The 27016-nt window shown below is 41.1% G+C and overlaps 1 protein-coding gene across 1 annotated transcript in view; it reads right to left on the bottom strand.

Moving 5' to 3' along the window:
• LOC120419134 (calmodulin) overlaps positions 1-27016 on the bottom strand; it is a 79172-nt gene that overhangs the window by 8054 nt on the left and 44102 nt on the right. The window contains exon 3 of the mRNA XM_039581722.2: positions 6149-6391. Within this exon, the coding sequence (XP_039437656.1) occupies positions 6149-6391 (243 nt within the window). The remainder of the gene's footprint in view (positions 1-6148; positions 6392-27016) is intronic.

Below are 27016 nucleotides of genomic sequence, written 5' to 3'. Positions count from 1 at the left end.
GTTTGCCATAGTCTAAAAGCTTCTTAAGTTTGACAATTTTGGAATAAGAAGACAATAACTTCCTTGCTGCTGTGCACCCTTAGAGATATAAACAATTTGAGCCACACCATTTTTATTTTTTTTAAATAGATTTTTAAAATCATTGTTTTTAATTTTTTCAAGTATTCAGATAACTTGGTTATATTCGAATGATTTTGTCGAGCTGATTTTTTTTTGAATTTTTGAACGCCTATACTATATTCATTAAATTTAGAATTTCAAAATGACCGGATCTTCAATTAATTGTGAAATTTTGAATTATCAAATATTTAAATTTTAGAATCTATATATATATAAAATTTCGACGGTTTTGTTCGAACGCGAATCAGTTGAATACGGAGCGTCGGTTCGAGGTGCTCTTTGTTGCGTTGGGTTCGTATAAGTCCAAGGAAGGTTTTTACACTAATTAGTTGAAACTTTGGCCACTCTGAGACCGATTCCGGAACACCTGCCGTTTGTATGGGAAAAGTTACGTAAAATCAAATTTTGATCACAGGAGGCTGAATACGCAAAAAAGTTAAAAACGTCAACAAACGAAAAAAGGCAGAACGAAGTTTGTCGGGTAAGGCTTGTTTTATATAATTATTACAACAGATTTTCGAGGCATCTTTCTTCGCTGACGCTGGCTGCCAGCGTCTGACGATTCATTTGTCTACGTATTAGTGTGATTAAAAACTTCTTACGAAAATCTCAAAACTCGTTAATTGAGCATTGCTCGATATCTCTCGAAAGAGAGAAGAGAGGCACGTTCTCTTCAATTTCTCTCCCTCTCGTGAGTTTTTTTCAATGAAATTCTTTTAACTGAAATATTCCTATTTTGTTGAAAAAGACAAAGAACACAAATCTACCCCGTCGATCTACACATCATTTATTATTATTTAGGCCATTTCAGCGCCGCCATCATCGAACTCGATGATGGGTTGCGCGCGCTCATGAAGACATTAGGCACCAAAACGGTTATGCTAATAACATTGCGGGGGCCTCCATAGTTGCTCGGAAAGCCCATTATCGAGTCCATTTCATTAGCCAAATGAGTTTTCCACCGCGCGTCCCGATATGGGATGGGATTCACGGTTTCAATATGGCCTTCATTTAGGGGCAGGGGGGGCAGAATGGCCCGCCTAAGTAAAATGCTCCAAAAACCATAGAAAAACATGAAAACTTATGAATTCAGTGTAGTAGGCTTATGCTTTGGGATGTTCCCTTCAATGTTGTATACTTGGTTGATGAATTTTTTTAGCTTAAAACAATTTTTGAGCCACTTTAAAAAAAATGTTTTTTCGACTACTTTTCCAGGGTGCGGGGCAGAATGGGCCACCCTGCGGGGCAGAATGGGCCACCTTAGAAAACAAGCCATTTCATCTAATCCAACGTTGAAGGGAGATAAGAAATGACTTAAGGTACCTTTCTAACATAGTTTCCATGAAGTTAGACCACTTTTATAAAAATAGTCACTTACCAAAACAAAGATTTTTGAAAAAAGTGTTACTATGTTGAAAAAGGACACTATTTTTACAAATAATCATCAAAACAACTAAAAATCAACTAATGTTGCATTAAAGGTGATTTGTGAAGCTACCAGGAGTGAAATAATCCATTTAATCCAAATTTCATAACATTTGATTGTTTTTATAAGGCAGGATAAGGGTGGTCCATTCTGCCCCCAAGTGGATTTTAATTTAACACTTTCACCACCAAGTCTCTCAATGATTTCAAGGTTCCGTTTTTGTTTGTATACCTTGGTAGTAACATCTTGTAACGTTATAAGCATTGAGCAAACTTTTTCAAACAATCCAGCTTTTCAGAAAGCTTATTTAAAAACCTCAAAATAAACAACATTTGCGTGGTTTTTCAATAAATTTACATTTTTGCTCATAATTCGAAAAATACAGTGAATTCAAACGTCGTTTTCGGTATGGTGATGTTATTTGACGTCCTTTATAAGACCCTTGCCTTACAATTGGTCTAAATCCATTCTAAAGCCCAAAACCAAGGGTGGCCCATTCTGCCCCCCTGGTCCATTCTGCCCCCCCTGCCCCTATGTAATTTTCAATTCGATTTATTTAAGTGAGGGTTTCAGTTTGTGACTCTTGTTATTGCTAAATTTAATTGAAATGTGTCCAAAAACTGGAACCTTTACCCTAGCCATAGCAGAGAGTCGCCTCCGGCGATGGGATGAAATTAGCATTCTGCGAAAATTGAGTCATAAATCAGAGCTGTTTTGCTGTACTCGCGGCGCTTGGGGCCATTATTGGTCGGTGCAGTGATTCGGAAAAGTAGTCGATGCGACTCTGCACTTGTGCAAAATCCCAAAATACTTGGCAGAGTCTAATCAGCTTTTTGCTGGGGCAACAAAGTGTAACAATCTCTCTCGAAACTAGTTGCAATGCAATTATCGAGCTTCTGCTTTCCTTTCGAGATTCGCTCTTATCCTGCTCTACTTGTGTAAGCTGGGCGCTTATAACCAAGTCATTCCTCAGAGGAGCACTAAGCAGGAGCTTCCAATCAATACCTACCTTCCCCCTTTCAGCCACGCTTTCAGTAAGATAGATGGTGGTAGATCAAAGCTTGAGCCGCACCCACTGGGAGAGATTGCGTCATGCGAGCTTTTCCGACCTTTTCCCGGTGGCCAATCCATCACCCCCATGACGATGGCGTGGGCGTAGAAGAACATGGGCTTGCGTGTGAGCTGCAGAACGACCTTATTCCGCAAAATGGAACCTCCTCTTTTGAAGTTGAGCTGCATTTCAGAGTTCGAATCTCCCACCATCAACACAGTCAGGTAGAATTGGGTGGTAGATTGTGCAATCAGGCCACAACTCACGTGAGCGCAACCCTTTCTCCGTTCCCCCACAAAGCGGGTGTTAATGGCCTCGCCGAGGTCGTCCCGATAAATCAATGTCAGTGGGGCCCCGAAATTAGATCGTCGAGTCCTGATTCGACGGTGGCGTGACGCCGATCCAAGCACCTGACTGGTCAACCAGCGGGACACATTAAATTTGACTGACACGCGGGCGTTGATTGCTGCCTCTAGATGGATTGGGCAACGTCCGGTCCACACTCTGCTCAAAAAAGGAAGGTCGCGCTGGACGAGCTGCGGTGACGAAAGAAAATGGGAAGCAATTTACCACCCAACCACCGTAACAAGTAACTTCAGCTCTGCAATGCGCAGACTGTGGAGTGTCCAATGCAGTTTATGACGACGTCGTGGGAGGGCGCAAATTTGCATGGCAAACATTACACTTTGTAGACCATGCCTGCATTATAGATGGTGAGTATGGTCGGAACTTCATGAAGAAGAGAGCTGCAAAAGACGACGACGACGACCACTTTGCAGTTCATAATAATATGCATTACATCAAATGGGAGCGCGCTCAGCATGCCCACACCAGCAGAGATTTTGAACCACTTTGCAAGTGCTAGGGGTACACTTTGGAGAGGCATGTCTTTGATAGCAGAGCACAGTGCTCGTAACCGAAAACCATATCATTGTCTCTACACTGCATAGCTCGAGAATAGCTCGGGAATGTGCAGCATCCTGATATTTGTCGGAACTGGACCCGCCGCAAAGCTAGTAGCATGTAGTGACGACGATCGTCATGGCGCGGCACTTTGAAACAGAAGCGTAACCCCCAGACAATGAAGACGACGACGACGACATGGAAGTGGAGCTCGTAATAATATGGTAACGAGCTAGAACAGCTAGAGAGCACACGAGTTGGCTATATTCTCTGTAATGTGATCTATACGTACAGTTAAAAAAGTGTAAATTTGGTAGGTGTAAAACTTGCTGGTGTAAAATTACATCATTTTTGATGTAGTTTGTTTTTCAAATTTAGGAAGGAAAAGTTGCATCACACCGAAAAATGGTGTGGAAATATGTAATTCAAGATGGCAGTCAATGCGGCTGATTTTGCCCGGATTTCCGTCACTCGATTTGATTTGAGTTCCGGTTTTTTCTTAGTGAGGTATTTGCATGAACAATGCTGTTTTTGATCAATAAATCTTGATATTTAAATAATTTATTTTGAGCTAAGCAGTTGAAGAAAAAAGCTAAAAGCATTTAATTGAAAATAACTTCCAAAATTACTTATGGACATCGTTGAACGTCGTTCTTTGAGGAAATTTTCCGATTGCATTGTAAAGATCTGACAAAAGGGTCTTGAAATACACAGCAAAGAATCCGATGGTAAAATCGTATGCAAAAGCATGCACATTCGTGAAAAAAGATACTAAATTTTACACACTGCATATCCATTTTGTTGGAAACACAAAAAAAAAAGTTTCAACCTACGGGACTCAAACCCAGCACCAACACTGGCGCCTTAGCCCGCTCGGCTATCAGACCGATAGAGAATGGAAAGGATAAACGCATATATGAGCTTGATATTTCGGTCAAATAGGTTTTCCATACTGATGGGCTACATATTTAAGGGTGTAATATTACATACACACCTAGATTTTTTTACCGAATTCGGTATTTGAAAAATCGGTAAAGTTTAGATCGGTAAACCATCCGTCAAAATGAACCAAATTTTACCGAATTTCGGTTGTACGATGAACTTCATTACCGAATTTCGGTAAGTTTTTACCGAATTCGGTAATTTTCAGTTTATCGAACTGTTCAGCAGTTGAAAATTCGGTAAACTTTACCGAAATCGGTTAGCAAATCTAAGTGTGTGAAATTTCGTAAAATAATACAAAATAACTGTATTTGATCTGTATCACATCGATTTTGGGACCGTGAATGGATCTGAAAATGCTTTTTTTGAGTAGATTTTGGCTTTTCATGCACTTTTATAGATGTTTATTCTGCAAAGTTAAAATTATGATGGTTTAAGGTGAAACCGGAAGGATAAAAAACGGTAACGTGCGAAGTTCTATTTTTTTTGCAGACGCTAAATAGGTCGGCTATAAATTCTGGAAAAGTAAAAAAATTGCCAAATCTTTAAAAAAGTCCGAAATTTTTTTGAAATTTGTAATTTTTTTCAAAAAGTTGGGAATTTTACTGCTTTTTAACGTTATCTAAAACAAGTTAAAATTCAGCCATCGAATCTTCAAATTTCCAAAATTAATTTTGTTACTGTGCACTTTTTCTGAACTTTCGACATATTTTGTGTCAGAACAAATGTGGAAAATTTAAATCAGCAAAGTAAATTGTTCTTCTACACGTTGTAAAAATACATGAAAAAAGATGTAATTTACATTTACCTTGATTGAAGTTGTGGAAACCCTGTCATGAGATGTCAGAGAGAATAACACTCTTCACAAACGTAACATGTAACGTTAGCTCATTCAGAAGCTTCTAAACATGATAAGACCCGGACATCAAACTGCATCCAAGATTTGTGTCCCTGCGATTCTTATCTTTCGCAGCCCAGCTGTTTAAACATCCGCGAGTGTGACCAACTCAAGCTCTCCCCCAAAAATTTCAAACGTTGCCACCCGGATTTGCAACAAGCAGCCCCAAGATAAGCGCGACATCTCCGGGTTCGAGTCCAACTCTGTGGGCAAACTTTCCCACGACCAAAATCTCACAATTACGGCAACGCAATTTCGTAAACAAGTCGCTGCTCCAGACCAGGGGACCCATAAAATTTACCCAAACCGCTAGCAAGTTCCAACATTTAACAACTCGCTAACCGCGAGAGCAATTTCAAGAAACTGCGCAGCTTCGCTGCGGTCATACATCATTTCCGCGTGTGAAACCCTCCCTCCTCTAAAAAGTGTCACAAAATCTCTAGTCTCTGTTTTTTTGTTGTTCGCGCGCGCGCGCCACTACAAGTGGTGCATTTGCCACCTACTCGCTCATTTGCTCGACGACTTGGCTAGGGTTTTTGTATTCTGCAGTGTAGACGACGACGACGACGAGAAACACCGGAACCGGCATCTTGGGGATGCATCAATCTCACGCGACACCCGCGACAAACAGAAAAAAAATGCCGAGCATTGCTCGCACAGCTGACTCTTGTGAGGGGGGTGGGTTATTTATAGAACGGTTCGCAGTTCGTTGCAGATTGTGACCAATTAGTCACACGATCTTCACTGGATTCAGGATTGTCTAGTCGCGTGGCCCTTTCCAGAATCTCGCAAGGACACCTCGACTTACCTTCATAATTAACTTGGCCATCGCCGTCAATGTCGGCCTCGCGGATCATCTCATCCACCTCCTCGTCCGTGAGCTTCTCGCCGAGATTGGTCATGACGTGGCGCAGCTCGGCCGCCGAGATGAAGCCGTTGCCGTCCTTGTCGAAGACTCGGAACGCCTCCCGGATTTCCTCTTCGCTATCGGTGTCCTTCATTTTGCGAGCCATCATGGTGAGAAACTCGGGGAAGTCGATCGTGCCGTTGCCTGTAGAGTTGAAAAAGAAAATTGATTAGTGACTTTGTAGAAAAATTGTTGAAATCGTTTGCGAAAAATCGGAAAATTTCTACCATAAAGGAAGCTTGTAACACGTGAGAAATTGTAAGGTGACGTTTGAGCTTGAGTTACCAGTATGAGTTCTCCAAAAACATTCAGCATTAAAATTAGTTACTCATGAGTTACCAGCAAACCATTTCAGTAACTCATGACCGTACTCATTAGTTCTAATGATGCGTTGAATTGACTGTTGAAGCGATTTCCTTAATCGAATGCATGGACTTTGGATCTCATGAGTCATGATGAGTTCACAAATGAGTTACGAACAAACCATTTAAGTAACTCTTGAATTGACTGCATCAAAAGCATGTCAAATTCTATTGATCTCGTGAATATAGATGAGACAATTTTAGGTAAGGATCTCATGAGTTACTGAATTTCGTCATTGGTAACTCATAACTATAACCCATTTTCGACTTGTTTTTATTTGTCAAAATGACTGCACAAAAAAAAATACAAATTTAAAGTAGTGATGAGTTTCAAACATGAGTTCTTTTAACAAAGTGGGAACTTTAAATTAAATTTCCGAAAAAAAAACTCTAGTCAACTTTATTAGGGACAAATCGCACCCCGTAAGGGCGCGACGACAACTCACCAACTTTGAGGTCGTCTAAAATTAGCCGGTGCTCGTTAAAATCAGTTCATAAACACGCCGTGGTCGGGAGCAGCAAATCGCACGGCAATTTCCTCTCCAGCGACGACGACGACATGTGTAAACACGGTGGCACGCTACTGCTACTGTTTTGGGGGGTTACGGAGATTTTTCGCAAAATGTGTGTGTGTGAAACATATTGTGCTGGGAGATTTGCGATTTTCTCACGAGTGGTGAAAGCTTGTGGCAAGTCAGCTGCTTTCCATCTCGTGATGATGGATTGTTCGATGAATTGTGAAGCTGGCAGGGATTTTTTTTGCTGATGAAAGATTGCGTTTGGAACGGGGTTGAACACCTTGCGAATCATAGATAAGTAGACTTGATTCATGTGCTGTGAATGCTCACCACTAGATGGCGACAGATACCGCAAAGAGATATCGTTTGAAGGGTTAAGGAGGTATTAGACTATGACAAACAAACTCGCGCTTTTTCGTGTTTGAAAGTTGGCCAAAGTCGCAAACAAAGCCAAATGTACACAGCAAAAAATACTGTAATTTTGGAAGGTGTAATTTTAGAAGGTTGAATATTACCTCTTTTATGATGTAATTTTACCTTAATTAAGACTGAAAAAGTGACATTACACCAGAATAGTGGTAGAATTACACATTTTCAGAGGTAAAATAGCACATTTTATCTGACATAAAAGATGTACCCCTTCCCAGATGTAATATTACCATTTTTTTTGTGTATTGAAAACTGTAAAAAAGTGCGAGTTTGCTTTTTTTTTTGTCATAGTCTTAAACCTCCTTTACAGGTAACAAGTGGCGTCAATCGCAGAAAATAAATTTTAGTAGAGATCTAGATCAGTGTTTCAAGTGCTCACCACTAGATAGCGTCAAATACAATGGAGAGATAACAATTTATTTTACCACAATTGCTTCAATTGCAATTGTAACTAGATGGTTACAGTTACAGAGAGAAGAAATCAGTAAACATCTAGATAAGTGATTCCACAGCTCGCCACTAGATGGTGACAAGAACAGTAATTAGTATACGTTTCATGAGTTCCAGTATAAAAATCTGTAAGAAACACGACATCTATAGGTGAGTGCCTTGTAATACTTGTCAAAATAAAGAACCCAGATTTCAGAGACATCTATGGCGTAGAGATCCTGATACCTAAGAGGTTGAGGATAGAGACATCTACCGATGAGAATTTAAGTATCCTGAACGACCTATTGGTCGACATCTTCAACCAATCAAACTGTCTAATTCTAATGAGTTTTCCAGACAAGAGCATAAGGACCAACCAATAAAGATCTGGGGCTTATATTCTAGATCTAGGGGAAATATACCCACAACAAGAAAAACCGATTCTACTTGCCACCAGATGGCGGCAAGTACAGTGAAGTGATGAAAATTCAATAAATGGTTATTTTTCCGAATTTCAGTGACAGCTACTGCGAAGAAATAACGACCAATTTTACGATTGGTTTCATGAGATCCAATATTAAATTGCGTCAGCCACAGAGAAAAATCAATCCAGTTCAAAGTTACTGTTTCAAGAACACCCCACTATATGGCGATAAGTGCAGTGAAGAGATTATACAGCGAACTTTCTCTGTCTCTAAGTTTCGAATTTCGAGAGCGGGAGTTATTAAATTATAAAACGAAAAAATCCAAGCATGTTTTTGAAGGGACTGAAAATTAATTGACAGATGGAGCAATATTCATATCGAGAAGATCAACAGCCAGAGAGTCGACTGTAACTTGATTGACGATGAATGTAATAAACTCCAGATTATCACAAACAGATGGCAACACCTACACAGAGTAGAAATATGTGTTTCAAGTGCCCATCACTAGGTGGCGACAGTTTCAACAAAAAGAAACAATCGTTTTTAAGCTAAGTTAACTCAACTTCAAGTCTACTAGTCTATGCCTCGCATCTTCTCGATGGATCCCATTCAAACAGCTAGTACAAAACCGCGACAGCTGTCATGATGCGCCCCCCCTCCCCCTCTTTTTCAAATCTGTTGTTACACAATGGGCACACGCGTCTGCACTTGTCGTCGCGTGCATGTGAATGCCATTTACTTGAACACGTGGCTGCGTGACAACTCCCTGTCGGAACCAATCGCAGATAAAACCCGAGCTCCACTCCAGGTCTGGGGCCTGTTGTGACAGACAGAGACTTGCTGGCGTTGCTAAATTCCAATTTTAGCACAACTGCTTTGAAAGTCAAATTTTGCGCGCGATTCGAGAGATATCGATTCGGGCCCCGAAATAGTTGGTCCTTGAGAGGTCCTGAGGTTTTTTGGTTGATTCCAAATGTGTTTTTTTTTCTTCTCGCCAAGTTTGTCGCTGACATTTCTTGGCGTCACCAAAGTCATGTTCAACGCGATGATTGTCATTAGCGCACAATCGTCGTCGAGTCTGGCGGCGACTACAAGAAAACGTGAAAAAAGTTGTTCCAATTTGCGCCGCTAGAGGGGGAGTGCGGCTATGCCGCCTGGGAACACTGGAAATTGTGCTTTCGCTGACCTTTTCTTCACAGCCTTAAAATTTCCACTTTGGAGCGATAAATTCTGCTCGGCGCTTTTTAATTAAAACTTTTCCTGCGGGTTTTCCACCCAAGTTGCATGACTCACTCATAATTGTAATAATTCAAGCTACTTGTCTGTGAAGACGACACCCTGCACTTAGGGTATGATTAAAACACGCTAAATGACATCATTTTCGGTAGGTCGGCGAATGGTATTACAAGTCAATCAACCATTTTCAGCCGGCGGCGACCAGCTGTGTTTGTATGGAAGTGCCTCATGAAACTCTATTAGTGTCTACGATGAGTAGAGCAGTGACACACTAAGTGCATTGTATCCGCGTCGTAATAATTAAGGTACAAGGCAACGACGACGCCGACATTGTTTGATAGCGGCACATTAAATGTTTGGTCGTTGAAAGGGCGGCGGAGTTAAACGGGTGTTCACAGAGTAATGGATAGAAAACTTATTACTAATAGCAGGGTGACCACTCAAATCCCATTTTCAAATTCCCGACTTTTTCCCGACTTTTCCAGAAACTAAAATAATAGACATTTCTTATCTAAAGAATGATTTGAAATAGAGGTGGGCAAAAAAAGATCGAGCCGCTCAAAGAGCCGGTTCATTAAAAAGAGTGAACGAACCATGGCTCACAAAAAAAGAACCGCGATTCTTTTTTAAATTCCGGTCTTTTTAAAGAACCGTTCCAAAATGGAATATTTTTTACACTTTTTATAAATATAATTCATTGAATTTCCAACAAATTGTAGTGTTAAATTTGCTTTTGAGAGTTGTACAATACAATACAATTTCTAATATTTCAATGCCAATAAAAAATAATCTTAACATTGTCCCTTAGTGTACTTTTTCAAGTACTATAGGATAAAAACGGCATGTTAATGAGGGGCTATTTCCCGACATTTTCAGAGCTGAATCGTCATATTTCATTGGGGAGTCTATAGCAACATTCTCATCAACATATATTGAAAGACTCTCAATAGCATTGATTAACCCCTTCCCGCCCAGAGCGAAATCGAGATTTTTTACGTTTTTCACCATTACTCGTAATTGGATCGACCAATTTTAATAGTTATAAGCTAATATTCTATATAAACTAACGCAGGTTGAACCAGATTGAAAAAATGCATGGTTGCAGAGAAATTTAATTTTGAAAACAAAAATTTGTGGTGCTCTGGAGTACCATGGGCGTTAGAGGGTTAATCTTTGAACACCACTTAACAGTTTTCAAGCTTATATTTTCAGTCTCCTACTGTTTTTTTTAATTCAATAGAAAATGACTTTTTAAAACTAAATGAAGAAACTTCTAATTGTATTCATCGTAAATTAAAATATTAGCCGAATACAAATTTGAGAATTTCAAATTATTATCAAAAATCTACTAAATAGCTTAGAGGTTTAGGAAAAAAATAAATCCTCTATTGACTATTGACCATATTCGTAAAATCTGAAACTTAATTACTTTTGTTCAGTTGGTTAAACATGATTTTACAAAGTTCCGTTTTTAATTATGTAAATTTTTATATTGGATTTTTTAATCAATGTTGATTTAAATAGTTGTCAGTATTAAACGGTTTCATTATTTTTATTTTAAATAAAAAATTCAGTTTGGTAAGTTTTCATGTTTCACCACTTATTTTATGCGAAATGTTTAAAGAATTTGTCTTTTTGCAATAACTTAAATAAAAATTACTTGAATTTTTTGTTTTGCAATTTCAATATTTTTTCCATGTTTTCAAAACGAACATAACTTTTTTCCATTTTTACATGCAGAACGAACAACGATTGGATTTTATTCGATATTTAAGTTTTCCGATAACTAAAATCAAGCTTTATCTATAGTAATTTCAGAAAGTTCAAGGGAAACATTTGTAAACAAATATTGGAAATGACTTAATGAATTTAGTTAAACAATTAAAAATATTTACCACAAAAAAATAATTCCAAACTCAAGTTTAAATCTTTTTTCAAACATTCAATCAATGTGACAAAATGAAACAGAATCGTAACTTTACTTTCGTTAAAATTAGGCTCTATTTTTTAACTAGTTTTTCATTAACTTTGTTGTTGTTTTACCTCTTGTTTGATATACAAAAATAATAGAAATCTTTTGTTACATAAAAAAATATCAATAAATTGAAATAGTGAAAGGATCCTTAAATTAAATTTAAGTTCCTAAGGAAGAATTGAATGAATTTAAATTGAACAAATTATTAAATTAATTTTCAATATTTAGAAATTATTTTCAAAGGAGTATTTTGGGGTTCCCGACTTTTACCGACTTTTTGAAAAAAAATCACAAATTCTCGACTTTTTCCGATTTTTTTTGTGTGGTTTTTGGCGAATTCCCGACTTTCCCGATTTCCCGACTTGAGTGGCCACCCTGCAGTTCACATGCTCGCCCATAGATGGCGACACCTGAAGGAAGAAGATTGCTTAAGCGTATTGTTCTGTTACATCGCAGAATAACCTAATCTTTCAAGAGATACATCCACATGAAAAAAAGCTGCAGATAATGTCATGCCACTGTTGTTACATGAAATTCTCGCTTTTCTGTCAGAATATACATGAAATCCACACGACAACTTTGCCTCTGAGCAAAAATGACAGCGATCTACCGTGCTCACCAATACATCGATACATTTTCTTAAAGCTGTCACGTAAAACAGAAGGGGCTCGTTCATAAACCACGTAGTCTTAAATTTTGGGGAGAATACGGATGATCTAATGAGCTCGCAAAACATAACCAATAAATCGTGCATATTTTTACCCCAAACGACGCAAGTTCTACGCCATAAATCTTCCCCCAGATATAGAACACGCTCATCAAAAGCCCCTAATAATCGCTCGGAAACTGCGCATTTCCACCTGATTTCTACAACCTAACCTCACCGTCGTCGGCGTGGGAATTCGTTGTTTGGCCCGTAAAATCCGGCCCTCCACGCGAACTTTGGCTGCACCTGTAGAGCACACTCCTCAAATAGTCGTGTTTTTTTTCAATCAGACAACAAAAAGCGGAGAAAATAAATAAATAACCCGCTACCCGAGCCGCAAAGTTTGCGCTGAAGTGCTTAATAAAAAAAAGAGTAGCACGAAGCAGCCTTTATGAACGACCTCCGCGCGAGCAATCAATAATCAAGTATTCATAAACAATTCGCCCGGTCCGAGTGTCCCTCCCCCCCAAACCGTTATTCCAGCACAAATAAAAAAAAATCGGGAACAAAACGCCAACAACGACGAGGAACAACTATTGAATATTTCATTCCTAAAATATGCCCCCGGACTGTATATTTTATGATGCTTCTGGTGGATTCGGAGCAGGTGGGGAGGGAGGAGAGTCACGCCAAACCAAAACGTGAGCATTTCCCACCCGGGGCTAGATACGGAGGTATTCCCCGGGTCCTCGTAAAACATCCACCAACCTCCTCCTTCGCAAGGATCGGTTATGGAGGCTTTAACCTGTTCAATATTTCATGTGCCAGCCACGCCAACACCTTCTCTCCGTGTGTGTAGGACACTCTCAGTTGTTGAATGCTTGTTTTCCAGGAGGTTCCTAACCTGAAAGAGCTCTCTCCATGGTGACCAGGTGCCCCCACCATCTTTGGGTTGTTGATTCGCTTCGGTGAATGCGACGATTTCTTGAGTCACATTTGACAGTTGTCACAACTAAAAACAAAATGTTCCAGAAATCATGAATTTCGATTCATGAACACGTGAACAAGTGGATTCACGTTGTTCGTGATTTCTTTTATGATTGCGCGAACTTTATTTCATACATTATGAGTATTAATTCATGAAATCGTGAAAAAAAATATTCATATTCTCATGAACATTTTTCATGAATTCATGAATAAAGTTCACAAAATTCATGAAAATATTATCTGTTTTACGAACTTTCAAGTTTGTTTTTTGTATTCTAGCATGTTTATTTGTCGAGAAGTTAATTCCGTGTTGACTTGACCTCCCTGGGACCGAGCAGGACCACAAAATCGATACTCCCGTGGAGTTTGGTTTTTGCTTTCCATGTTCAATTTCCTCCTCCGAGCACTGCCAAGGAAACCAAGTCTGTGGCTTTTCCAGCATACCGAACTGGGGAGTCGCTATTGACCTGCTTTCTTCTCGCTCCTTGTGGACGTAGCCCTCCCTCGGTCGGATGAGCTTTCATTTTTAATGGAAACAACAAACTTTGCACTCTCCTCGCACAGCAGGTCCTGTTTCTCGTTGACGTATACTTTTTAATTGGGTTCGACGAAATCCGATCGACTTTGGTTGGCTGGCAAAGTTTTACACAATTAGTGGTAAACGACGCCGACTAAATCAAATTTGCCCCGTTCGGCCACCGAAAATTGCGGCCCGATTTAATCGGGTTTCACCCCCTCGAAAATCCCCACACAGAGTTTGGAACTCCGAGGTCACACGCAGCAGCAGCAGCGCGGTATAAATTAATTATCGGGATTCGAAAGGTCTCGACTGTTGTCATTAAAACGAAATAAGCCATTTCCACTCTGGAAACTAGTCTTTTTTTTCGTCAGCAACACCAGAATTAAGGGCAGAATGCGGGGGGGGGGGGACCTATCAGCGTCCAACAAACCCCACCCCCCTCGAACGGGTATCGATCTACAACCCTACCACAGTTTTTATGATGCGAAACTAGCGTGTTTCCTAAACACCGCCGAGCGCGGACGAAACTTCTCTAATCATAAAATTGTTTGTGCTTCCGTTGTGGGTGTCGACCCTCCCCCCTCTCTCGGAATTCAATTAGGAAAAGAGGACGGGGTTCGGGAAATGTCATTGACGGCTTTTTTAATGGGTTGTACGGCATTCCAGAGGGCGCTACCCGGGAATGAGCAGTACAAATGTATCTTGAAGGACGCGGGGTCTTTCAAACTGTTGAGGAGTTCAGAAGTTTCAGAAACACTTTCTCGCTCTCACCTAAAACAATCAACCTCTGCTGTATACTTTATGAAGTAGGACCGTTTCACTCTAAAGGAGGTATTACACCACATCAAACAATTTTTAAACCTTTTTTCGGGCATGTCAAACTAGTGTTTGAATTTTTTCAAATGTGGGCAAATTTAACCGGTAAACTTCACGAAGGAGGGCTGGCCGTTTGACTGTAAAGGAGGTATTGCACTACATCAAAATTTGTTTTAAGGCATTTTTTGATTTCTTGACAGTTTGTCTGCCTATCAAACTAGAGTTTGGAAAATTCTAAAAAAAAAGGTGCAGGTGGTTATGTTACACATGACCAGTATGACAAAGAACTTTGCAAGATGATTGTTGAAATTTTCGATTAGAATGTCCGGTCCAAATTTCCCCCTTATAATTACCGTCCTGTCGAACTAAGGGGACGGAAATTGCTGAAAAAGAAATCGAAGTGAAATCAATTGACTTTCCTTCACCACTCGAAAGTTACTAAGATGCGGGAATGTTTTTGCAAGGCTGTTGCAAGCAATCGGCGGCAGTAAAGGAAATTTGAACAGCAGACATTAAATCTGTCCTTTACAGGGCTCTAATTGATTACGAGATCAAAATCAAACCATCCACATTAACGACCCCCGGGTCTTTTGTGGTCTCTATTGCAAGTTTCGGCTCGAACCTAGGAGTCCGAAGGCTTGAATGGGGAGAGCACCCAAACCTCTTTCTACTCCAAGGAACCTTCCACCTCAGTGTTTGAACTGACGACCTTTGGATTGCGAGTCCAACCGCCACCAGCGATTCCACCGGAGTAGGCTTGGTTTGGTGTGTTGTTTGTACTTATGGCATGGAGACGACTCCTACACCTGGAATGACTTAACGGCCTAACAACCAAGGCTGGGACCGACATTTTTACTTCCTCATCCGATGGAAGGTTGCAGCAGATGGGAATCGAACCCAGAATCATCCGCTTACGGACAGCGTAACTATTCGTCCACGCACTGTCACGAGATTTCGAGATAGTTATTCTAAATTTCCAGAAACAGATTCTCACAGTGGCACAAATAAAATGTGCATCGCAGTAATCTATTTATAACTTCCTGCCTAATAAGCAATATATTTTAACTGCTTAACTTCAGATAGTGGCCAAATGCAACTTTTTATGTCCAGTAGCAAAAATCATAAAGTTTGATACCCATATTGCCCCAACTCTTACGGTTCGGTAAATGTCCCCCCATCGGAACATCCCTGGGGCCTCCGGCCACTCCGGATTGTGGCCATTACTGCCGAAATGTCAAATTTCATATCCAGTATCAAAAACCATAATGTTTGATACCCATATTGCCCCAACTCTTACGGTCTGGCAAATGTCCCCCCATCGGAACATCCGCGGGGCCTCCGGCCACTACTGCTGAAATGTAAAATTTCATGTCCAGTATCAAAAACCATAGAGTTTGATACCCATATTACCCCAACTCTTACGGTTCGGCAAACGTCCCCCCATCGGAACATCCACGGGGCCTCCGGCCACTCCAGATTGTGACCACTACTGCTGAAATGTAAAATTTCATGTTCAGTATCAAAAACCATAAAGTTTGATACCCATATTGCCCCAACTCTTACGGTCCGGCAAATGTCCCCCCATCGGAACATCCGCGGGGCCTCCGGCCACTCCAGATTGTGGCCACTACTGCCGAAATGTCAAATTTCATGTCCAGTATCAAAAACCATAAAGTTTGATACCCATATTGCCCCAACTCTTACGGTTCGGCAAATGTCCCCCCATCGGAACATCCGCGGGGCCTCCGGCCACTACTGCTGAAATGTAAAATTTCATGTCCAGTATCAAAAACCATAGAGTTTGATACCCATATTGCCCCAACTCTTTCGGTCCGGCAAATGTCCCCCCATCGGAACATCCGCGGGGCCTCCGGCCACTCCGGATTGTGGCCACTACTGCCGAAATGTCAAATTTCATGTCCAGTATCAAAAACCATAAAGTTTGATATCCATATTGCCCCAACTCTTACGGTTCGGCAAATGTTGCCCCATCGGAACATCCGCGGGGCCTCCGGCCACTCCGGATTGTGGCCACTACTGCCGAAATGTCAAATTTCATGTTCAGTATCAAAAACCATAAAGTTTGATACCCATATTGCCCCAACTCTTACGGTTCGGCAAATGTCCCCCCATCGGAACATCCGCGGGGCCTCCGGCCACTCCGGATTGTGGCCACTACTGCTGAAATGTCAAATTTCATGTCCAGTATCAAAAACCATAAAGTTTGATACCCATATTGCCCCAACTCTTTCGGTCCGGCAAATGTCCCCCCATCGGAACATCCGCGGGGCCTCCGGCCACTCCGGATTGTGGCCACTACTGCCGAAATGTCAAATTTCATGTTCAGTATCAAAAACCATAAAGTTTGATATCCATATTGCCCCAACTCTTACGGTTCGGCAAATGTTGCCCCATCGGAACATCCGCGGGGCCTCCGGCCACTCCGGATTGTGGCCACTACTGCCGAAATGTCAAATTTCATGTCCAGTATCAAAAACCATAAAGTTTGATACCCATATTGCCCCAACTCTTACGGTTCGGCAAATGTCCCCCCATCGGAACATCCGCGGGGCCTCCGGCCACTCCGGATTGTGGCCACTACTGCTGAAATGTCAAATTTCATGTCCAGTATCAAAAACCATAAAGTTTGATACCCATATTGCCCCAACTCTTTCGGTCCGGCAAATGTCCCCCCATCGGAACATCCGCGGGGCCTCCGGCCACTCCGGATTGTGGCCACTACTGCCGAAATGTCAAATTTCATGTTCAGTATCAAAAACCATAAAGTTTGATACCCATATTGCCCCAACTCTTACGGTTCGGCAAATGTCCCCCCATCGGAACATCCGCGGGGCCTCCGGCCACTCCGGATTGTGGCCACTACTGCCGAAATGTCAAATTTCATGTTCAGTATCAAAAACCATAAAGTTTGATACCCATATTGCCCCAACTCTTACGGTTCGGCAAATGTTGCCCCATCGGAACATCCGCGGGGCCTCCGGCCACTCCGGATTGTGGCCACTACTGCCGAAATGTCAAATTTCATGTTCAGTATCAAAAACCATAAAGTTTGATACCCATATTGCCCCAACTCTTACGGTTCGGCAAATGTCCCCCCATCGGAACATCCGCGGGGCCTCCGGCCACTCCGGATTGTGGCCACTACTGCCGAAATGTCAAATTTCATGTCCAGTATCAAAAACCATAAAGTTTGATACCCATATTGCCCCAACTCTTACGGTTCGGCAAATGTTGCCCCATCGGAACATCCGCGGGGCCTCCGGCCACTCCGGATTGTGGCCACTACTGCCGAAATGTCAAATTTCATGTCCAGTATCAAAAACCATAAAGTTTGATACCCATATTGCCCCAACTCTTACGGTTCGGCAAATGTCCCCCCATCGGAACATCCGCGGGGCCTCCGGCCACTCCGGATTGTGGCCACTACTGCCGAAATGTCAAATTTCATGTTCAGTATCAAAAACCATAAAGTTTGATACCCATATTGCCCCAACTCTTACGGTTCGGCAAATGTCCCCCCATCGGAACATCCGCGGGGCCTCCGGCCACTCCGGATTGTGGCCACTACTGCCGAAATGTCAAATTTCATGTTCAGTATCAAAAACCATAAAGTTTGATACCCATATTGCCCCAACTCTTACGGTTCGGCAAATGTCCCCCCATCGGAACATCCGCGGGGCCTCCGGCCACTCCGGATTGTGGCCACTACTGCCGAAATGTCAAATTTCATGTCCAGTATCAAAAACCATAAAGTTTGATACCCATATTGCCCCAACTCTTTCGGTCCGGCAAATGTCCCCCCATCGGAACATCCGCGGGGCCTCCGGCCACTCCGGATTGTGGCCACTACTGCCGAAATGTCAAATTTCATGTCCAGTATCAAAAACCATAATGTTTGATACCCATATTGCCCCAACTCTTACGGTTCGACAAATGTCCCCCCATCGGAACATCCGCGGGGCCTACGGCCACTCCGGATTGTGGCCACTACTGCTGAAATGTCAAATTTCATGTCCAGTATCAAAAACCATAAAGTTTGATACCCATATTGCTCCCAATCTTTCGGTCCGGCAAAAGTTCCCCCATCGGAACATCCGCGGGGCCTCCGGCCACTCCGGATTGTGGCCACTACTGCCGAAATGTCAAATTTCATGTCCAGTATCAAAAACCATGAAGTTTGATACCCATATTGCCCCAACTCTTTCGGTCCGGCAAATGTCCCCCCATCGGAACATCCGCGGGGCCTCCGGCCACTCCAGTCTAGGTGTTGGCCAGTTCCAATGATCGACTCCCGCGACTGGCATGTCTTAGCTGGTCCTTGCCTCCAAGCCATCTGCACCCGGACCTCCAGGCCATCTGCTACCGGGCCACCAGGCCATCTGCTTCTGATGTGTTCTCGTCGACGTCCAGCAATAGAATGAATTTTCGGGACCGACCGAGCCGAGTTTTGTTGGCTCGTCGACGATCCGAAAATTATGAGGTGGAGTGGGGGTGATTTTAGATACATCAATCTCACGTCTCTCGATTGACTGATTGGGAAACGTTTGTTCAACCAACCAGCGTGCACCAAAAAGAGGGGAAATTTGCCGAGAGGGGAATTCGTTACGTAACGTTTTCGCTTCGCGAAAATTTTGGATTGACACCCCGTATAGAAACCTTAGGACAAAGTTCTTTGTCAAAACGAGGCAAAATTAATGACAGGGAAATGGAACTGAGTTTGATGTAGTGTAATACCTCCTTTATTTTGTGCATGACAGCTTGTTTGCTTGTCAAACAAGTGTTTGGAAAATTCGAAACTTGGCAAAAATAAAAGAATCAGTAAACTTCACGCAGTAGGGCTGGCCGTTTGACCGTTAAGGAGGTATTACACTACATCAAACTTTGTTTTGAAATATTTTTTTGTTTGCTTATCAAACCAGTGTTAACAAGTGCTAACAAGGCAAAATCAAACCAATCAGCATCTGCGGTAAACTTTACGAAGTAGGGCTGCTCGATTGACTATTAAGGAGGTATAACACTACAACCATCTTTATTTCAAGAAAAAAAAAATGTGTTTGGAAAATTCGCAAACGAGGCAAAATTTATACACAAAAAAATTGAACTGAGTTTGATGTAGTAAAATTCTCCCTTCAGTAACTTTTCGATTCATTGTAATTTAAATTTTGCCAGGAACGGTTGAGTGAAACTGTCAAAGTTATGATTGGCAATTTTTTGAACTTAGTTTCCTGTAGTGGAATACCACCTTATGTGTTTCTCCGAAAGTGTCAAAGGTTTGTGTCTTGTCTAGTTTAACAACCATCTTTATAGACTAACAAAAAAACAAAAAGAGTAAATTTGATTTAGTTGGCCTCAGGGATCAACCAAACCCCTAACGACAACTGTATCGGTAGAGCTTATTCCGGGTCATCATGCGTCCCTCACCATAACTCACATCAGTCACGTCACACACGTGTGTGACCTGTAACGACGTGTATTACGCCACAGTGGTGTGGCACGAAGTGCCCAAGGCGCTGATGACCCCGATAGTGCGTGAAGAAATTCTCAGCCCTCACGTCCAAGGCGTCACCCGAGATAAAGTGTTATAATTTATGACGGCGCCATTTTGGGCTCCGTCAAAACCACGAACGATTTCGGAGAGGCAAATTCCTTCCAAAAGATCAAAGTAGTCGAAAAAGCCGGTGCTACTACACACAATCTGCGCCATTTGGGGACACACGATACGGCTTTGATCTGCCCCTCCCAACTTGTGAGTCCTTGGAATTTTGGGGTGCCCTTTTACGAGGAACTCGAGAGAGAGAGAGCAATATCATACTTGTACGACCCATTCCGATGGGAAAGGGGAAGAAGGACAAAAAATTATGTCATTTTTATTGGAGCTTTTAACATATTCTTGGAGATATGTACACAAGTCTAGCTGACGACTACGCTGTCAGCCAGGCTGGCGGCAAAAGCAATCAAGTTCTTCGTCGTCGTCTTCAGCGTTGAGGGGTGGGTTTAACAGTCATATGCCAGAATGGCCAGAGACCCCATAACGAGCCCCTTGGCTGGCATCACTGCGTACTAGCACTTAGCCGTCTGACCTCGCTCACTCGCGTAACTGCGTCGCAGTTTTCGGATAATTTTGCGGTCGTACAGAACAATAGCAGTAGAATCTCTTTACTGAAGGTGTCGCCATCTATTGGCGAGAGCTTGCAACACTTACTGTCATATTATGAAAAACATATAATCACTGAATACAAGGAGCGATGTATGACAAATTCTGCAACATTTCTTTGCTGCGGGTGTATCACTTGAGATTTCGTCTTTGCATTCCCAAACTCCTTTCTTCGACTGTCAATTCTCATTCAACTCAATGAAATTGAATCAAACAAATTCAATTCTAATACGTGTCAACTCAATTTGTACCCACTCCGACCCCGAGAATTTTCGAGCTCAGCATTTCGATGACCATTTCCCGGGTCCGTTAATGTTCGCCTGGGGCGTCATTTTCGGAACCTCCCCCAAAATTCAATTACAATCATTTGCCCATAATCACGTGCGCGACCTCCTCGTCCTTTTCACTCTGTTTTCGACATTCTCTCGACGATGAAGTTCCGCGTCTTCACTTCGTCACTCCCTAATGAGGGCACAGTCGTGTCCCTTAGCTCATCACGTGCCCCCCCGAATCGATAACGGGGTTGGGCACAACCCGAAAAAGGAACTTCACTCTCTTACCTAATCAGTCAGGCGATTGCGAGAAGTAGAAGTGCGGAAAGAACTTCTGGGCACGCCCACGCGACTCTAATCTGAAAGCTTTTCAACAGTTTTGCTGGAAATTGAATTCCGGAAATTACTTACGGCAGCGCGACGACCTTCACACAAACCTTGGGGTTGCTCCTAATTTCGCCCTAAATGTTCGCATCGTCGTGCTGGCCAACGGGCCCAGAAACTTATCCAATTATCCTTCGGGCAGTGCTAAATCTTGCTTCCCTTCCTCTTGAGTGCAATTATAATTACAACTTTGCCCTCGCGGGCAAACAGCCAGAAGAAGCCAACTCCGCAATTAAATTACTTCGTTTTTGTTCGCGCCCCGCGTTCGAGGTTAGAAAAACGGAAACTTTTGTGCCGTGGGGGCACGTCAAGGCCAGGGGCCTCCTGTAGGCTCGAAACTGTTATTCAATTTCCCGCATGACTGACAGGTTGACACCCTGTGTTGTTCACGATTGAGCTTTTTTGGTGTACGCTGGAAAGTGGAGACGCTTGGCTTCCCTGCACGAAATTTGATTTGAAGCCTGTCAAGGTTCGCCTGATTACGAAAAAAAGGTCTAATTTACACTTGAATTTACACCCTCGCAAAATTGACGATGGGCCCTTTTGTTGACAGGTTTTCCCGGTTCGAAGCCCTGCGCAAGATTCTTGACATCAGTAAGTTTGACAGTTCTCACCAATAGATGGCGACACCGACTGTGAAAAGAACGCAATAGTTGTTCGTGGAAAATATCCATAACTCTCTTTAAAAACCAGCAAACAATTCAAAAAAGAGAACCCCGGTTAAGTACCGAGCCTTCGATGGCGCCATAGAGATAAAAGCTCCTCTTTTTTTTTTCGCTGCCGCTCAAAGTGTCGAGTGCCCTCTGGCGGCGGTGAACCTCCGCGTCCTTGTCGTTCTTTCATCTTCACCAGCCTAGTAGAGCGGCCACTTTTGCGACCTGGCAGCATAGCTGGGAAAGTGCTTTTCGCACAGGGCCCCTTAACGTCGTTTAGAGCGAGGCGAACACAGCAGCAAGCTACTGAATGACACTAGAAAATTGAATTTGAATATAAATTTAATATCGACTCCCTCGGGGATGTTCGAGCGGGTTTCATATTTTTGAAATCTGAAGGTGTCAAGTAGGGGCGCTGATGGGATGGATGGGAAAGGATTTGGTTCACTTTTTTGTATCAATAAAATCAATACAAAGTTACGAGTCTAATTTTATATTTAAAAAAATCCCGTAAAAGAATTCCGCCTTTAGCGATGAAATCTATTTTTTTGAAAAAGGTCCAATAAACAAAATTTTAAATCTAAGCTTTTTGGGTTATTTTGAAACCACCTTGAATCAAGGTTATTCAAAAACATCCAAAAACCAAAAAACTCCAGAAATGATTTCCATCCTAAAACATTCATAGAGTACTCACCAAGTGAGAAATTTTAAAATAGATCAAATTTTCCTTCTTCTTTGTAAGAAAAATCAGTTTTATGAAAAGTCAATCCATGAATTGCTAGATTTTTGGGAGGAAATAAGATCCATAATTAGATCTAACTAGTGCTATCGGTGGTAAAACGTCAGACGCCACCAAATGTGAAAATAGTCAAATCTACTCATTGATGATCTTTTGATAGTTCGGGCATGATTTTTACTGGCGAAAATAATTTAGAATGCATGAAAAAGAATGAAATTTTGCTGCTAGCGACCACAGACAATGAGACGAAAATCATTATTGTTCTGTAAAAATATAAAAATAAAAATATTTAAATTCTCAAAAATTTTAATCAAAAATTAAAAAAATCTGAAATTTTTGTCGAAATTAGATTACAAAAAATCCGATAAGTTAAGAGCATTTTTGGAGTCATTGTGTTTCGTGAATTCGTAAAAAAATCGATGATTTGAGCTGTAGTAAAATTCTGGCGAGGACTTCGAATAATAGAGAACGAACTGTATGTAATTTTTCACAATTCCCAAAATTTTGATTTCTGAATGCACAAATCATTCAATTTCCATATTTTTTTGATATTTTTTTAAATTTGATATTTTTGAGCATTAAAATTTAAGAATTTATTAAATTACGTGTTCTTGAATTATTGAATTATTATTAAATTGCACAATTAAAAAAAAAAATGTGAATTTAAGGATTAAAAAATTTTAAAATTCCTTTTTTTTAAGATTTTATTTCCTTCAAATTTTGTTGAATTTTCATTCTTAAATCTTTAAATTTAGATTTTTTTTAAACCGGGAATTTTAATATTATGGGTTTCTAATAATCGAGTGACATTTTGGCGAGGACTTTTAATAATAGAGTATAAATCTAAGTATAAACTTTTATTTGCAGACCTCAATACTTTAGAAATTTTATTTTTTTAGTTTTTAAATTTAACTTAGCTTGGTTATATATTTTTTTTTTTACCTTAAATTTTTGTACTCAACAATTTTTATAATTATTTTTTTCAGAATTGATTTTTGAACTTCAACAATTTTTAATTTGAATTTACAGATTTTTTGACCTGGTAATTCGATTTTTTTTTAATTTTGAAATATATTTATTTAAGAATTAATAAATTTTTGAACTGCTGAATTTTAAAATTTTATTATTTTTTTTTTTAATTTTGAATATTTCTATTTTTGAATTTAGAAACTTCCGATGTAATTTTTTGTTATTTTTTAAATGGTTTTATTCCTTAAAATGTTGTTGAATTTTAATTCTTAAATCCTTAAATTTCGATTTTTTTTTAATCTCGGAATATAAATATTGTTGATGTCAAATATTCAAGTACGAACTGTATTAATTTTTTTCTAATCTGATTTTTTTTTTTTAATAAAGATTTTTAATTCGGTTATCAAGGGCGAAATTTTGGCAAGGACTTTTAATAATAGAGTACGAATCTAATATGAACTTTTTTTGCAGATCTCAAAACTTTTGACATTTTATTTGTTTAGTTTTTAAATTTAGCTTGGCTTGGTTATATTTTTTTTATTTTTTACTTTAAATTTTTTGGATTCAACAATTTATAATTTGAATTTTTTGACCTGGTGATTCGTTTTTTAAATTTTTAGATATTTTTTAAAATAATTAATAAGTTTTTGAACTGCTGAATTTAAAAATTCTACATTTTTTTTTAATTTTGATTATTTTTATTTTTGAATTAAGAAATTTCCCAAATCTTTTAATTTTTGTTTTTTTTTGCTAAAAGATTTAATAATTGTTGTTATTACTTTTCCAATACTCTGAGCAAAACACAAAACAGACAAACAGGCGAAATAATTTTAAGCCACTCTTGTGTAAATGAGCTGTGGTGAATTCAGATTTGCTTTGGTGAGTTTCCCCGATCATTCAAATAGACGGTGAAAATGTTGAATGATGGAAATTAAAATCTGTGTCTTTTTCTTATGAAATTGCTTTCTGCAACGCTGCAGAACGATCAATCAAAACCCAATTCCCAAAACAACAAACCGGAGAACCGGGTCTTGTTTTCCTCAAACAAGTTGCCTTGATTTTCCCAATCAGCACCCCTCACACCACAACTTGCAAATTCCACCACTTTCGTTCCTTCCAATTACACAGCTGCACACAAAGATATATCAAAAGAGTCGAAAAACATTTCACCCAAAGTTCGGGAAAATTCAACCGAAAGCGGATAAGAAAAAAACCCCATCAAAAATTGTCTCCGATTGCCCGGGACGGAGATAACGAGAAATCGATCCCCCTCAAATTTCTTTTTTATTTAAAAAAGGTGAAGAAGAAAAACATTTTCACAGATTTCGTGTCTCGCTGGAAACAGAATTGAGAAACATGTTTTTCCACACCGAGCCGCCGCCACCACCGCCAAACAAGACCAAACAAATTTTCCGGTTTTCGATTTGGGCGGGGGTGGGGGAACGGGGGTGATGTGGTGAAAAAACAGACTGCTAATATTGCAATTTTTCAAATCGGAAAATCGCTTTCCCAGAACACAACTTGAAACTGTGTGTGGGTGGGTGGGTGATTTGGTGGGGAGTGGGAAAAACAGACAGAAAGTGATTTATTTGTCTTTGGACTAGGCCGGGACTTCGAAAACTTTGTCGTCGTCGTTTTTGCTTGTGTGTATTTGTAGAGTTTCATTGATATTGATTTGTTCGCTGGGTTGCGGCCGCATTTGACAGCTTTCGCTGTGCTCGGAAAATTCGTTATGCGGAGGTAGCTCTCTCTCATTCTCTTTGGAAGAAGAGTAGAGCGACTCTCATGTTCTCATCGAGAGAGCGGTTCGTCCTCTCATTGGTACACGTGGAAATCGTCATCATCGCAATCATCGCAGCGCGAGTTGATGATGATGTTTTACTTGAGTGCGCAAAAACTTGCGCATTTTATATTCTCGTTTGCTGTGACAAGAGAGAGAGAGAGGAGCGAATCCAAGAGAGAAAGTTACAGTCCTGCTGCAGGATTGTTACGCGAGAGATTATCCCCGAAGCGCAACAGCGTGACTTCCTCCGCGGTGTACTCCGGGATTATGTTGCAATGCAGACTAGAGGGGGGTTCAGCACGAGTTCTCAGATATTGCGCAGCTACTCCACACCGCCAGCGGGGACACGTTCAAATTCCAGCAGTCTTCCTCGATAAGCTCCCCAAGTCTTCTTTGTATGAGTGCCAACTCGATATCTGCCCCATTTTCACCACACTCGACTGTATTGGTGCCAGGACCTGGACTTTATCCTTTCCCTTTGTAACAAAGTATCCACCACCAGCCCCACATCGCCAGGACCTTCCAGGTATCCTTACAAATACCACCAGCCAAATCGTCCTGTTGTGGCCGTGTAGTTGTGTAAGCTGTTGCTTCATGAATCCCCCCACATCATCATCACGACGGTTTCTGGGGTTTCGCTACAACGTGGCAACATTGTGAACGGGGAGGGGGGTCGGGTTGTTGCATTTTCCGACCTCCCCCACCCCTCCCCAACCCAACCTCCAACTTCCGGATATTTACGAGCTTCGTCGGCAACACCTTTTTCCCTTCGAGGTAGAGCAACAAAAAACGGGGTGGTTGTTTAAACCAGAACTAGAACTTTCTGCTGGGCGCCGCACCGCTTTTCTTCAGGTTGGAACCTGTCGGCGCCAGGTAGGTTGGGGTGCGTGGGCTGCGTTACACCTTACTACTTTGCAGGACTGGAACAAAGAAAACGTCGAGGCCAGATCTTGATAACGCAATCTGCGAAAATGTAGCAAATATTGCAGGAGAAGGTTCCAAGAATGTCGGCAATTAGAAGTACGAAGGCACGAAAAATTACGGTGCTGGAATGTACTTCTGGGAAAGGAAAAATTCGATAAAATCTGGGGTTTGACCTGGATTGAACCCCCGGGAGAGCTTTCGTTGGCTGCTGTCCAGAAGGTAAACGGTGGAATTCGAAGCGAAGCTTTCTACGAAATTCTTCGAATACTTTTAAGACTTGCCAAATCGCACTCACAGATAAAAAAGTTTCGCTTTGATTGATTTAACCGTTTGATTGCTACTCTTTATCTGCGGTTAAAGATAAAAAGAGTCAACTTTTTAGATCCTACAAATTTCACAATATCAGGTGTCGGTAAAACTTCCCCCTCTAAAAAGCCACTTTACTTTTTATGACTTTGTTATCTCGGCCCCCGAAACCCAACCCATTGTTCTTAGACCCCCGCCCGTCGCCGTTACAGCAAAAAGGG

The sequence above is a fragment of the Culex pipiens genome, chromosome 2 (genome assembly GCF_016801865.2).
Source record: "Culex pipiens pallens isolate TS chromosome 2, TS_CPP_V2, whole genome shotgun sequence".
NCBI lineage: Eukaryota > Metazoa > Arthropoda > Insecta > Diptera > Culicidae > Culex > Culex pipiens.
This window is presented reverse-complemented; position numbering and strand designations above follow the sequence as displayed.